This window comes from Aotus nancymaae, unplaced genomic scaffold, assembly GCF_030222135.1.
Source record: "Aotus nancymaae isolate 86718 unplaced genomic scaffold, 86718_ANA_hifiasm-v0.15.2.pri h1tg000057l, whole genome shotgun sequence".
Lineage (NCBI taxonomy): Eukaryota > Metazoa > Chordata > Mammalia > Primates > Aotidae > Aotus > Aotus nancymaae.
In genome coordinates, this window is record NW_026988471.1 from 49,062,912 (window position 1) to 49,079,045 (window position 16,134).

The 16,134-nt window shown below is 33.7% G+C and overlaps 1 protein-coding gene across 28 annotated transcripts in view; it reads right to left on the reverse strand.

Annotated features, from left to right (window-relative positions):
- NRXN1 (neurexin 1) overlaps positions 1-16,134 on the reverse strand; it is a 1,142,110-nt gene that overhangs the window by 326,876 nt on the left and 799,100 nt on the right. For all 28 annotated transcript variants that reach the window (XM_021675805.2, XM_021675804.2, XM_064364083.1 and 25 more), the window contains one exon: positions 8,200-8,381. In XM_021675805.2, coding sequence (XP_021531480.1) covers positions 8,200-8,381 — 182 coding nt within the window. The remainder of the gene's footprint in view (positions 1-8,199; positions 8,382-16,134) is intronic.

Below are 16,134 nucleotides of genomic sequence, written 5' to 3' on the forward strand. Positions count from 1 at the left end.
TATGAAGATAGCCTGTTTAATAAGCCAAAAGTCTTACTAATCAATTAAATTTGATCTTTTACCAATTTTATTTTGTCTGTCAATCATGAATTTCCATTCTTTATTGGGCAAGAAGGATTTAAGAGACAGTTCCAGGAGAAAGTATTTTTCTTCACAGGAAAAGCCCACTGTTAAAGCATTCCCTTAGAAGTCTAGTTGCAGTGTGGTCTTCCAGGCCAATTGAGCATCCTCCCTTCAGGGCTATACTTTGTTGGCAAAAAGGTTAAACAGTTTGTCCAGTTTGTCTTGAGGAGGGCAGAGGCCTCCTCTGTGTTGTTGATATAAGAATCCTCAGTTCTAATCCAGCACACCATTTCCTAAAGTAACTCCTAGAGACATCACAAATTGTTTTCATCAAAGGAATTTTCTCAGACCCCATAAAAATTACCACTAGTCCTCTGATTCGAATTCATAATTTGGAGTATTTATGTCTACAGTTAACTTGAGTACCCCCTATCTATGCACCTAGATTATTTCATCTTTGTTTAAATAAACTTGCCAACATCCAGAATTGCCCAACATCAGCATTAATAGGATTCTAATGCTATAGAATCACCATCATCTTGTTTTCTGGTCTTTGGCTGACATATTTGCTATGCTGTTTCTATTTTTTAACCACTACTGTCATGCATTTTGCTTATGGCTTTCAGTGGTGTGTGTGTGTGTGTGTCTGTGTGTCTGTGTGTGTGTGTACTGAAAGAAATTTTCCTGATCATTGTACAAATGACCCATATTCAGTATGTATTCCCCAAACTAGTTCTTAACCCTCAAGCAATGTCTTCATTTCTTTTTTTTCTTCCATCAATCTATATTGTGTTTAGACTTCTGCAAAGCCTCCTTAATAACGTGTTGCATATGCTCTAAATTGTTGCTTATCATTTCTTCCTGAGACACATAGACTCTGTCTGGATCATAAGAGTGAACATACTGGATATGTTCTAAGTACAGGAGTTCTTAACCATTACTTCTCCTAGAACTTCCATAATACCCTGACTAAGATGCTCCTGGGTTCCTAAACAAGTACAAGATTATAAATGTTTGCTCTTTTAAGCTTCTAAATTATGGAGAAACTGGTTACACCACAACTAATCACATATATCATAAATTGCATTACAGGTGATCAATAATAATTTTATTCTGCCTAAAATGTTTCTTGAAGGTATGCTTTTGAAAAATAGTAGCTATACAAGAAATTGAGATATAGTCAGTAGTTAGAAAGGATTCAACAAAAAGATCCTTGTTTTGACAGCTTGGCATAAGAAACAGGGCTTGCTAAAGCCACTAATCACTGGCTAAGTTAGAACAGTTCTGAAGCCATTCTGTAAAATAGATTGGGCCCCACCACAAAGCAGTGGGTCAAAAGGAGTAGTGATGATAGGATGGAGCAGAATCAATGGACATGATTTTCTCCATCTAGGTAATGCCCTAAGGAATTGTTTATGCAACTCTTCCAAAGGGATTCCTGAGACCTAACTTGTTTCTGCTAGCTTAGGAGGTGAAAAGATCCAGGACCAACTCTGAAATCACGCACTATTTGAAAAAACCATTTGATGACTAAGTAGAATCTATATAGTGAGAGAGAATGAGAAGAAATCTTTTGAACAGGAATTAGAAATAGAGAGATGACAAGAAGCCCATTTAAAAAAAGTTAATATGTTTCACTGGAGTAGAGAGATAATAAGTAGAAAAATGTAAAAACTGACATGAGAAGGGAAAAAGATTAAAATGCTGAGGACATTAAATTTTAGGTACAGAACTTGCCTTTACCTATATATAATTGTAGAGGCATCAATGTGTTTTAACAAAGAAATCATATGATTAAAGGAGCAGTTTAGCAAATTAACCTAAGTATATAAAATGGATTGAAAAGTACTTAGAATGGAGACAGAAGGATAACTGAGAAGGTAAGGCAGCAGTACAAGCCTCTAAGTGGTAAGTAGGTGAACCGAGGAGATGAAGCTAGAAATAGCTGTTTTGTTCTCATTGCTTAAATTTCACAGCAATGGAATTTCAGATGAGGAAATAACTCTAGAAATCTAGAAACCAAAATCATAGAGATTAAATGACACATTAAAGATGAAGACCAGTAATTTAGAAACTGAGAAATTGAATTAACTTCCAAGGGAAAAGGATGAAGGCAGGAATCTGTATTGATTCATTTGGCTCTCCTACCCCCAACATAATAAACTATTTAGCACATAAGCTAATAGAAATATGACCATACTTAGCACATTTTTCTCAAAGATGACTTTTACACCTTAGAAGTTTGGCCAATAATTTACAATATATAGTGAAAATACATTATTTAATCTATCTTTTGAAATTCTAGTCAAATAGGCCACATGTTCTCTAATTCATATAAGAATTAGGAAAGCTCTCTCATGATATCGCAATAGAAAAAAATAAATAAATTTAAAAGAACTAGTAAAGCAAATCCAAGCAATATATATACTCCATATGATTTATAGGATTGAGTCTGAATGCTATATGGCAAAGTGAAACTTCTATAAAGTAAGTGAATCTGTTGGTTAGAAAGAAAATTTCAGATGGCACTTAATTTCAATTCAAGAAAAGCTAGATGGGAAATAATTGGGTTTACCTTGTTGATATAGGTGTGCATCCATGTATAATTACTGACTTTAAAAAGGTATTTCTGAATCGAATCTTAAGAGCAGTAAGACAAATAATGTATAATGAAGAGAAGCAGAGGAAGACTTGACACATCACCAATATTGGTGTTATTTTGGGACATGTAATGTTTACTATAAATATACTGTTTCTAGTCTACACTAAAACCAGTGATCAAAAGGCATATTTCTAAATCAAAATCAATTAAGAGCTTGGTTTCAAAATAAGTCTTCCGGCCCAGCAAAGTACAAAGAAGCCACACTTAAGGCAAATATGTGCAACAATTCACTCATCAAATTTGCAATGCTCTTTTATGCTCCCAAGATGAAAGAATTTCAAACACTCTTTCACTCATCCTCTCCTCTCCTCCACCCTCAATGACATTTCCTCTGGTCAGAACCAATGCACTTGTTGATATTTATGATAGTGAATGCATCCACATTTAGAGTGGCTTTCTTCTGTCAGAGAGGGGTTAAGTAATTTCCAGTTGGCATCACTAAACTGATACATGAGGGGTTTTCTCTAGAAGTGACAACATAAGTACAATTTTTAGATACATCTTATAAAATAAAATAACTTGAGCTCAGTTTCTGCTTAATGCTTCTAAGAAATTATTTAATTCATTATTGATTAAATAATCCCCAACGTCGGTAACTTAAACATGTCTTGTGTAACACTTCACAGTTTGCAAGTCATTTCTTTATATTCCTTATCTTAAAAATCGATTATTTGTTAACTGTCCTTACAAATACTATGCAAATAAGAAAGTTAAAACTGTAAGGAGGAGAGATGAAGAAATACCAAGACAGAAAAATACCAAGAAATACCAGTCACTTTGGGACAAAATGTTTGCCATAAATCATCTAAGCTAACTGGTCATGAGGATCTCAGCTGGCTTGTTCATTCATACATCTAACAAATATTTATTGAGGGAGTCATTAAACAGTCAGATCACTTATTTTTGTATCCACAGAGCCTAACATAAGCCTGGGCCATATTAGGTGCTCAATAAATATTTCTGGAGAGGCTTCTAGTATGTACTGAAGTAAATGATGGAAAGCACATTTCTATATTATTTTTCTTACTAATCATCGCCATTTTTATAAATCATGTTCTCTGCCATCAGAAAGTTTATTTCTATTTGTAAAAAATGGAAATATACAAAATGACTGGAGAATAATTCATGATAAAAGTGAACTACAATAAATAAGGCAATTATTTAGAAAAAATAATCATTCATCCAACTAAAATTTTACCATAGACCTTCTTTAAACCACCAACCACCATAATCAATTCTTAGCTGAAGATTTCTGAAAACATCCATTAAGATTATTTGCAGCTTCTCAATAATATGGCTGCTTATACCAAGTTCTGTACTTTTTCTGTATTGTAATCAAGAAGCTAGAGAACTTTCTCAGAGTTATATAGAAATTAAAATGTCTGTCACTTTACTCTTGACTGTTAAATAATTGAAGATCTACACTCATCCTAAGCCACAGTATTTTCTATGTATAATTCATTAAATCTATTACATTCTTTCAGAAAATATTTATTGAGTACTCATATTCTAGATACTATACTAATTAATTGCTCCTCATGTCTTATCTTCCCCTCACCCCTTCATAAATCCTTAACAATTTCAATGGTAATATTATATGACTTTGAGGTTAACAGTGGTAGCATTAATATTAATATGACAAAAAAAAATCCATCTATCAAAACTAGGCCACCTGATTCAAAAACCATTTTATTCCAAGTTATTATATTTTTAAGAGTACAGTTAATCAAAATTTAAATATGATAATATTATCAATTAAAATCCAACATTTTTATTCTGAAAAATAGGATGGCAAACCATGTCAAATATTCAAATCTTCGTTAAAATTATATGCCAATCAGATTTTTTTTAATTTTCTAATTGAAATGGCATTATATATTTCAGCAATGATGGAGCATCGCTTAATGAATGCAATCAACTTCCTAATTTGTTGGCTCACTTTACCAAATAAGGATGAAAATAAGATTTTTAAATATGATCAGTACATAGTTTATACTTTGCTGACTTTGAAGGCTTCCACAAATGTTCCTTGCAGTTTAATGGATAACGAATAGCTCTAACTTTTACAGATAAAACATATCATCCATAATATAATTCCAATTAGGTTAATTTTTAAGTCAGTTATATTCACAGACCTAACTCATACAGTAATAATCTAGAATTTATAAATCTTATTTTTCTTTTAAATTCCAATTACGAAAGAAGTTGAAGAATTTATTTAGGAAAACCAAAATGGACTCAAAGATACCTAAATAATTTGATTAAAAAGCTTTGACTATTCTCAAATCTAAATGTTAAGATCAGCTCTGCTCCTATCACCCACAGGCATTATCCTCCATCCTTTGCACTTTCTCTGTTCCTTTCCTCCCTCCCTTTCTTCCTGACTTTCTTTCTGCCCTTCCTTCCTTCTTGCCTTCCTGTCCTCTTTTCCTTTTTTCTTTTAATTTCAAATTCCTCTTTCTTTTATTATTCCATACATTTTGGGAAAGAGCTGGAGGTAAACTTAGGTAGTAAAAAGAAAACCACTGGCCTTGTATTAATTTTGATTATATGTTTAAAACATGGAAAGAAATGGCTTGTCTCCACAAAAAAGACTTACTGAAGCCGGGTGCGGTGGCTCATGCCTGTAATCCCAGCACTTTGGGAGGCCGAGGCAGACAGATTGCCTGAGCTCACGAGTTTAAGACCAGCCTGGGCAACACAGTGAAAAACTGTCTCTACTAAAATAAAAAAAAGAAAAAAAAAATTAGATGGGCGAGGTGGCGTGTGCCTGTAGTCCCAGTTACTCTGGAGGTTGAGGCAGGAGAATTGTAAGAACCCAGGAGTTGGAGGTTGCATTGAACCGAGATCGTGCCACTGCACTCCGGCCTGGGTGACAGAGTGAGACTCTGTCTCAAAAAAAAAAAAAACAAAAAGACTTATTGAGTGGTCGAACGCAGTGGTTCATGCCTGTAATCCCAGCACTTTGGGAGGCCGAGGTGGATGGATCACGAGGTCAGGAGATCAAGACCATCCTGGCCAAAATGGTGAAACCCTGTCTTTACTAAAATACAAAAAATTAGCCGGGCGTGGTGGTGCACCCCCGTAGTCCTAGCTACTCGGAAGGCTGAGGCAGGAGAATCACTTGAATCCAGGAGGTGTAGGCTGCAGTGAGCCGAGATGCACCACTGCACTCCAGCCTGGCGACAAAGCAAGACCCCGTCTCAAACAAAACAAAACAAAACAGAACTTGTTGAGTCTTTAATGTCTGATCACCTCTTCTAGGCAATGGGAGAAAGGAAATTTTATTTGACCAGATTTTGAATTAAGACTGAGTCCCAGTAGTTGATAAGGAGTGGGTACAGTTGACAAATAACAGTATTAGAGAAGCCCAGGGAACTAATATCCATTTCCCAGTTAAGGACATGGTTTAGGAGCAAGGGAGATTTTGATGATACCAAGTCCAAGCAAAAGGGTGTACAGAGACATGCACTGAATCCAAGAGAATGACCAAGCAAGACCAAGATTGGAGATTTAGAAAGAAGAAGGCCTTCACAGGACAAGTATCAGAAATCCATGGCTGGCAAAGGAGGTATGGAGAGTATTATGCTAGAATGGACTCAGAAAGTCAGTTCTTTACTTATGACAGGACCCTAAGACTGCATTTGATCAGAATTGGAAAGAAACACCTATTCTTGTAGTCCAAAGCTCTTTGACCATAAAATAAACAACAGTGGTTTTAGTAATTCAATAACATAGCCCCTTGTGATTTGAGAGTGATCATCATAGAACCTTTTCTTAGAGTAAAAGTGTAATTGGTTATAGATCAATAAGTAATTTCTGTTAGAAGAAAAAGGCTCTTGTTTTCATTTTTATTTATTTATTTTTTGAAGTAGCAAAGCTCTTAAATTAGAACTGAGCAAATACATTTTGAAAGTTGAGATTACTCTAAACAGGAAGATTCCTTACTGTTGAGTAAAGTTTGTCTTAAGTGATCATTTTATTTATGATACCATAAATATCCAGATGCTCTCAATTTTGATTGTTAGAAATTTGCTAAAAGTCAGTTGAAATTACTTTTCCAGGATTCCTTTCTTGACAACTACGTTTTAAATGGAAATTTTATTATGGTTCAATAATGGCTGTGCTGAGGTGTTCTGTTGCGTTTTTCAAGTTCAGCAATGAATTCAGCCCTTGTGGTCAGTGTAAAACTACAACACAGCTTATTAGAAATTCTAGAAGTCTAAGGCAAAATTAAGAATAAAAAAATAGTTTAATAAAAACAGAATTAAAACCTTGTAAAAGTTTGAGCTAATGTACTTTGGTGTTTGATGGTTTTCTTAATTATTTTAGAACTAGTACCTAATAGACAGTTTCTAACAGGAAAGAATATGATGACCTAATCAAATATCCTTTGAAACATGAGTACTGATAACGGGAGAACTTATAGGGATAGATAAAACAGAACAAACTTCCATGGTTGTGTAACGCAGGAGAAATAAACAGAACATTTCGGATAAAAAAGAGAGTGGGCAGACTTACATGCTTCTTCTGAAATCTTCCAAAAGATAGATTTTAGACCAAGAATTATGATAATAAGAACTCTTTAGAAAAGTTTTTGAATATGGGACACACTATGATTGTTTTTTGGATATATCAGTAAAATATTAATATCTCTTAACAATAAAAGACACTTTACAAATAATGCAAGGAAATCAGAGTATAAAGAGTTGCAACAATACTCATTAATAATTTTTAAAATGCAGAGATAGAAGAGAGTGTCCCTGAATCCTAAAGTTCATTATGGCAACTTTCTAAGGAAAAGCAAGCTTTTCATTCATGAACTACTCTTTGCCATCTATTATATGCTGAGTAAATTACTGTGAGAGTCTTACAACTTAGAGAAAAGAGAACAGGTCCAGGACGTAACTGGTGCTTATGAGGCAAAATGTATTTTCTTGACACTTAATGTATCAAAATGAGTACAAAGTGGCACAGAAACAATCTTTTTGCCATCTTCTTTCACATTTCCAAATATCTTTAAAGTATCCTTTCCTTCCTTTTATCTCATGTAGCTTTAGATAAGTACTTTCTCCAGTGAGCAAAGAAAGACAGAATCCAGATCTTTGGATGTCACCAGTATTACAACCTCCTGCTTCCAGCCAGATGGTATGATATCTACTGCGCAATAATTTATTTTATTCATTAGGCAAGTCTGCCTAAAGACACTACATTTACTCCAAACATTTTGAAAAACTATTTTGAACATAGAATTAAGAGGAATTCACACTTCATTAAAAAAAAAGTTTGCATTGTAAAGAAATGCTTAACCACAGCATTAGGTATATGGTCTTATTTCCTTTAGACCGTATTCATATTTCCCATAACAAAGTACTGGTTTCTGGGACAAGGAAGCATCCAAGAGGCAAAATTATATTCTTTACAAAAAGTTACAGGAAAAAGTAAAAGCTGAATCTTATTCAAAAAGTACTTACTATATGCAGTTCTAGGTAGTCACCCAAGCCTGAAGAACTGTCCACTCGCACCAATACGGCTTCTTTCTGAACAGTGCTAAACCCTATGGCCAGTCTGTCTGCTCGTGTACTGGGTCGGTCATTAGGAGGCCACTTATACGTGATTTGTCCACCACCTTTGCTAAAGATATATGTTGTCCCAGCTGGAAAACAGAAACCAAAACCAGTTAGTTCAAATACATCAAGTTCGCACATTAGCAAGGCATGTTATATTGACATATCAATAAAGTATCCACTCTACACCCACAACTATGGCAAAGCAAATTACAGATTTCAATCAAGTGTGCTCAAGAAAGTGGACCAAGTTTTATAAAAGAAATGGAGAAGTAATTCCATCAGTTTTTAATATACTGATTAAAGTTACCAGCAGGTGTTTCAGAACAAAGAATAGGTTACTGTGTTTTCCATGGAGTTGGACAGGAATGAATGCAATGAGGCTTTATTTCTTCCTGCCAGTTTTTAAGAAATAGTTTAGCAGAAAACACTGACTGTATGCTTCTGAAAATCAACAGCAACATTTATCAAATTGGTATTGAAACAAGAGCTGCGTGTAGATGTGACAGGGTCATACAACACAGTGGAGAAAGTCACAACAAATATGCTAGAAAACTAACTTTTATGGTAAAAGGATCTACTTATATGTGACAGATAACTAATGGATGAAAAGCCACAAGCCCCAGTAGCCATGACAAGAAAATACAGATAATAGATCTCATCCACAGAAGTCAGGTTTTAATTAACAAGCAACATCTAGTAGTTGTCAAACTATTCAGAATCATAAAAAGACCCACATCCTCTGTCACGCCAAGATGAATACAAGCCTTATAGCACTGAGAGTGATGTCACAGACTCATTCTGTGAGTGTTCAACTTTTACCTTATGGTGGTCTTGTCAGTAAATTATTCAGCTTAATTGAAAATAGTGTCTTTCAAACAAATTTATTCAGCATTTGATATTGTTTGACTCTGTGTCCTCACCCAAATGTCACCTTAAATTGTAATCCCCATAATCCCCATGTGTTGAGGGTGAGACCTGGAGGCAGGTGATAGAATCATGGGGGCGGTTTTCCCCATGCTGTTCTCATGATGGTGCATTCTCACAAGATCTGATGGTTTTATAAGTGTTTGACATTTTCTCCTACACACATTTCTGGCTCTCCTGCTGCCTTATGAAGAAGTTGCCTGCTTCTCTGTTCACCATGATTGTAAGTTTCCTGAGGCCTCCTCAGCTATGCAAAACTGTGAGTCAATTAAATTTCTTTTCTTTATAAATTACCCGGTCTCAGGGAAGTTCTTTATAGCAGTGTGAAAACGTACTAATAGATCATTTGATGCACTAAAGTGTTACCTCACTGCATCATTCAATGGTCATGCATTTTGGTTCCATTCTTTTGAGGGCATGAGTAGAACCAAAAGGTGAAAAAAGATTGGATTTTCCTTTTTTCTCTGCCTGACTGCTTAAAATGGGACACTGTTCTTTTCCTGCCTTCACAGCTTCTTGTTCTCACACCTTCAAACCTGGACTAAAATCTACATCATTGTTTCTCCATTTCTCAGTCCTATAATCTAGACCCCTAGCTTTTCCGGTTCTCCAACTTGCAGAAAGCAGATCATATATGTACATGATCATATATAATAAGAGAGAATATTAAAACTTAGGTAAAAAAACTTCTTGTATTTATAGAAAAATAGCTTGTGCAAGATACCCATACATTGAATTGCTATGATTATCCAATTTGCCAGTTAAATGGAGTTGACTTACTATCACATTTGTGTACATTTAATTAAACAACTGACAATATTGACTTCGTGGCTGTTTTTGGAGGCAACTTTCTTTGTTTTCAGTTACGGACATTTCCAAAGGCCTTTCAGAAATTCCAAAGAACTCTGCAATGTGCATAGTGTACCTGATGCTTAAATAGGCCTTGGTAGACAGACCTCTTCCAAGAAACATGTTAGGAGAAAATTGAATGCAAAAGTGATGAACAAGAATACTGGTAAAATGCAAAAGTATACAGTCTGTGCCCTTCTCTATTAATTTTTGCCGATACCAATGCATGAAAATAGTTTATCTCTTTCAAGTGAGAAAAGGTAAGTCATATTTCAAAAGTACCAGTCAGTACACAAGTAAACAAAATTCAGAATATACAGAGTGTATATCAGAAATGCTAGGGGTTTCCTGAGCCATTTATATTCTACATCATCAGAAGTTTGTTCATCATTATCTGTACAGGAAAGTACTATTTGAGAAATATTTTTCTGCCTGGTAACTTTTGCAAATGATTTATTAACTTTTCTAATGAAGCCTATATTGATAAAAACAGGACAAGAACATATACAAGTGGGGATGGCTTTAAAAGGAGGATGTAGTGGTTACCTCTGAGTGCTGATACTTAATAATTAATCATTTTCCTTTTTTAATTAATTTTGTTCTCTAATGACTAACTATATTATGTGAAATAAGAAAAATATCAAAACTAGAGATGCTATTTAACAATATAAAACAACACATATTTAAGAATTCAGATGGTTTCAGAATTATAAGCATGAGGTAAGCATTATAAAACAACATTACACAGTAATTTTTAACTTTAAAAATCATTTTCACAATTAAAACAATTCTTATCTACTGATGTATAGAACATAGGGCAGACATTACTTCCATGCTATCTCTGAGGAAATTTAGTCATAAGGATTAACTTACTATCTAAAGTTGCAAACTTGGTTAATTGGCCGAGTTGGTATAAAACCCATATCCCGACTCCTATTCAAGTATATATATATTTATGACAGAAATACCTCTGTTATCATAACCAGACAGTCAAGAAAAAGTTAATTGGATATGTCAGTCTGAATTTATGAAGGCCAACTGTTATCATATTCTAATGTCCTATATCCATAAAGTGACATTTGCACTTCATTATCATATACTCTCTTTTCACCTCACAATACTTTTAGAAAGAAAAAAAATATCATGCAAATGTGAAATGACAGAACATTTAATATATGCAGGTTAGCATTTAGTCGGAGTACACTTCCCAATCCTGTGGAACTATGAAAGTTTCCAGTTGCTCAGTTACAGAACTTATGGGTAATAATTTGAAGGTTTATATTTTCAGTAAGATAAGTGTCACAATACAAATACCATTACTCAATATTTGATTTCATCTCTGATTTTAACCTTTTTCAATGAATGGAAAACTTTGACTAGCATGAGATTAGCTAATCTGTCCTGTTTAGAATGACTTTACAGTTTTTTAGTTCTCACCAAAACAGGGCAAAACAATCGCAACTACGGTGTGTCAAATATTGCCATGATTTCTAGTTTCCTTTTTTCCACCAGATATATTCAGAGAGCAGTCTTTCTTAGTTTTTCTTCTGTATGCATGGTAGTGCATTGTATTGTACTAATCAGCACAATTTTATAATAAGCAAGACAATTAGATGTTCAGTCCTTCCTTGGCTCTCTTCTACATACTTCTATAAGCCTCTGGATTAAAAAAAAAAAAAAAAAAAACACTTTGCATTAAACTTTACAAAATCTCTTATATTCTTAAAGCCCTCTTTCCATTGAGCTAACCAACATTACTCTCATAATCAAATATAGTGGGATAGATGGCTTAAAGTTTCAAAATCTACCTCCTTTAACATACATCTTTCTAAACCAAGGGCATGATATATTTACTGCAGCAGAATAGCTCAGAGATTAAGAATGTAAACTCTAGACTCAGAGAGATCTGGGTTCAAATTCCAACTGTGTCATTTACTAGCTGTGTGACCTTGGTAGCCATTTATTCTGACTTGGGATTCCTATTTGAAAAAAGAGGGGGGCAGCAATATTATTTTATAGAGCCCTATCAGAATTAAATGAGATATTACAAAGTAACACTTGGTCCATTTCCTGGCGTGCGCTAAATGCCCAATAAATTTTAGAGAGAATAGGTGTCATGTGTGAGGGCAGTTGTGTATGTGTGTTATAAAAGCAAAATAATAAACACTACAACATTGTTGTTTTATTTTAATATGAAAGCCTTTAGAAAAGTTGGACATATTTCGAAGTTGCGTACAAACCAAATGCCTTTCAAAAATGACATTCCTATCATGTAATTTTTATTAATCATTTCAATGTTTCATAGCATGGATTAGGACTTTTTATGCAAACTCATTATATTATTATTTATGTTCAGTAATAGTTGACAATGGAAGGGATATTAAATTGTATCACATGGGAGCTTTCATGAGAAAAAGAATATTAGTTCATCACCATAAAATATCTAGCATAGTAAGATTTATAGCATAATGCAAAAAAAAAATCCCTTAACCATTATTAAATAAAGACTAAACTTACACAAAATAACCTGCAGGCTTGCTTTTTTAAAATTTTATTTTTACAGAAACCTGTTTTATTTTACTACTTAAGTGAGTTAAATATGCAGTGGCAGTACATCTTAATCACAGTTCCAATATAGATGGGAACATGAAGGAATGTGTCACCTTTATTATTTATGCCTGTTTCTATATGGCAAGCACTACCACATCAGTACCATGACTACTAATGGATTTACTGCAAATTAACCTTGACATCCATCAGATCACTGAACGTATGAATGACTGAAATTTAAAGTGGTTTTCAGCAATCTCCACATTTAAGCTGTGCAGCAAGCCTCTATTACTCACTCTAAATTCATTAACAAAGCTGGCTGTATCAGATAAAAATTTAGCAATGTCAACATACCTCATACTGCAACAAATGTTTGTAAAAAATAGACATGGGCTTTCATATCTCTTCTTTGAACTGCTGTGATGCAATAATAAGAGAATTTTTTTTATCTTATTGAACATGCTATTTACACACAGGGCTCTCTCTCCTCCTGCTCTTTCTTGCCAACTGTCCCTTCCCTAAATGTGCCCACTTCAGCCTCATGTTGATGCTGCAAAGGCTAACATATTCCCTTACATAGATTGAAACTTTCTGAAAAAGAAAACCAATTAGTATGTACGGGTCTGCTCGATTATTGGTTGCTCTGGATCTTTGTTCCATGAACAATAATATAATTAACTTTGGAGTAGATTAGCTTCTAACTCATAACATAAGTATATGAATAAAAGGTTACTTTTTGAAAGTCTATAATTCTTCAAATGTCATCTTGTAGCCAACATGAAACACTCAGGCCATTATGTTTCTAATAATAAATGTAACAGGGATATAACACTTCCTCCAGTGAAAGTTTTCAGTGAAAGCCAGGTAGTCAGATGTATATTAAAAGTAAAGCAATTACAAGTAGGGGAGCCTTTATTCTTCCTACAACCTTTGCTGTTGTTAAATTGAAATTTTCTGGACTTCTAACTATATGAAGGAATTGTTTGGCTTGAAGTTCATAAAAAGCAAAAGCACTAATATGACGCTATTGCATGCAAAAAGGGTTTTAGGTCAGGGTAACATTTCTAAACTGATGAAACAAAAAATAATCTTAAAAATCACTAAAACAATCACAATAACTACAGTTGGTTTCCTTTCTGAATTATTGTAAGCTCCTTGTAGAATCATAAGGAATTATTTGATGAAACTGAGCACTATAGTTTCCTAATTTCTAAAATTTCATATAGGCATATTAAAAATTCAGAAAATGTGAATATTAGGAGAAATTAATGAAATCAAGTAATGAGTTTCTACCTATAATATTTAACCACCTCTAGATTTAAAAATTAATTACTATAATTACTAATATTGAGAAGTAAGAGACAACCCTCAATGTTACATATGCATGTAAGTGTGCAAAGGTAAAGATGCTAGGAAAAGAAAAAGAAAATATGGACTATGTGTCAGAAATTAAGACTTCTGGAGGTGGGGGGCAGAGAGCAGAATTGGCAAATGTGTTATAACTAGCTAAAGAGACTGGAATTAGACTCATACGTCTTTGAGAAAGAGAGCGGGTATGTTCTTAATAATGAAAGAAGTCAAGAAACATCGGATGTCACAGAAATGGTTTAGACACGGGTCTCACATTCTCAATCAGGTCGAAACAAAAAATTTTCAGGGGACTTTAGATAATTCCCAAATAGTGAAAGCATTATGGAAATACTTAAGGATGATATTCAAGACAGCAACATGGGTAAACAGATACAAAGTTACAGTTAGGAAGAATTAGTTCTGGTGTTCTGCTGCACATAGGTAACTATGGTTAATATTATTGTATTGTAAATTTCAAAATATCTAGAAGAGAGGATTGGAATGTTCTAACCACAAAGAAATGATAAATATATGAGATGATGAATATGCTAAACATACTGATTTGATTTTTACACAACATATACATGTATGAAACATTGCCAGAAGTATGTACAATTATAATGTGTCAACAAAAAACAAAACACGAACAAATACATTTTTAAAAATAGAACAATGGGAAGTTTGTCATATATAGAAAATTGTATGTTCTGTCAGAATTCTAGACTAAGACTTTTTTTTAATTATTAAATTTTTTATTATATAAAATTTAATTATTAAATTAAAAAAATAGGTTGTTGACTACTTATTAAGTCAAATGAAAACTGAGCAAGACAGGGAGACTCAAATTTCTGAACACACTATTTTATTGCATTGGAATTTTATGAAAGTGACACTGTCTAGGGTCACTGTCTACACACTGTTCCATCCAACACCAATCACAAATTTGGTTCAAGTTAATCCAAAAGATTCTTGAAATTCTCTCTTGTAAATCAGATACTGTAATACCTCCAGTATCCATGAAGACTCATTAGGCATTAACAATTAATGTTTTCCAAATTTTTAAGGGGATCAGAAAAGGGTGAACTAGCTAGAATACACAATAGACATAGGAATTCTAAAAGCAGAGGAGTATTCCTCTCCAATAAGCTAGCCCATAGGGGATTAGGCTCTAGCCCAGGCAAGATACCGTTTTAAAAAAAAAAGTGCTGTGTATTTATTCAACAAGAAATTTTAATCAAAATAAAACAATTGAGAAAATGAAACAACTAAAAATTATCGTGATTCCTATGAGGTCAAGAATCATTATTCTCAAATATGATTTCAATAGTAATTATGCACTTCAATAAAAAACACATTTTGCCTCTGCTTATTGGCCCAAAACTTTTCCCTAATAAAAATGTTTTTCTAATAAATGTTCTATATTTTCTGTATGCTTTCTCTAATAAAAATACTATATCTTGGAAAGGATTATATATTCATAAATGCATTTTTTCATATTTCGATATTTGTAAAAAAAGTAAGCTATGTGAAAAGAAAATATTCATTCTTCTAAAAACAACTCTGCACTTCTCAAATAAGTAAAATAATTATTTAAATGTAAATAGATTTGTGGCTGACCTATCTTGTCAATATCTTATACAGTTATTAAGTAGTACCACCAATAGCAGCAATTGCTGCACACTGGACAATCAAATAGACACCATTCATCTAGAATGAGATGTTAATGGTGTTCATTGGTGTGGTATAAAACATTCCATGCTCATGGATAGGAAGAATCAATATAGTGAAAATGGGCATACTTCCCAAAGTAATTCATAGATTCAATGCTATTCTCATCAAGCTACCATTGACTTTCATCACAGAATTAGAAAAAAAAAAACACTTTAAATTTCATATGGTACAAAAAAAGACCTCATATAGTCAAGACAATCCTAAGCAAAAGAACAAAGCTGGAGGCATCATGCTACCTGAACTGACTTCAAACTGTACTACGAGACTACAATAACCAAAACAGCATGGTACTGGTACCAAAACAGATATATAGACCAATGGAACAGAACAGAGACTTCAGAAATAATGCCACACATCTACAACCATTTGATCTTTGATGAACCAGACAAAAACAAGCAATGGGGAAAAGATTCCCTATTTAATAAATAGTGTTGG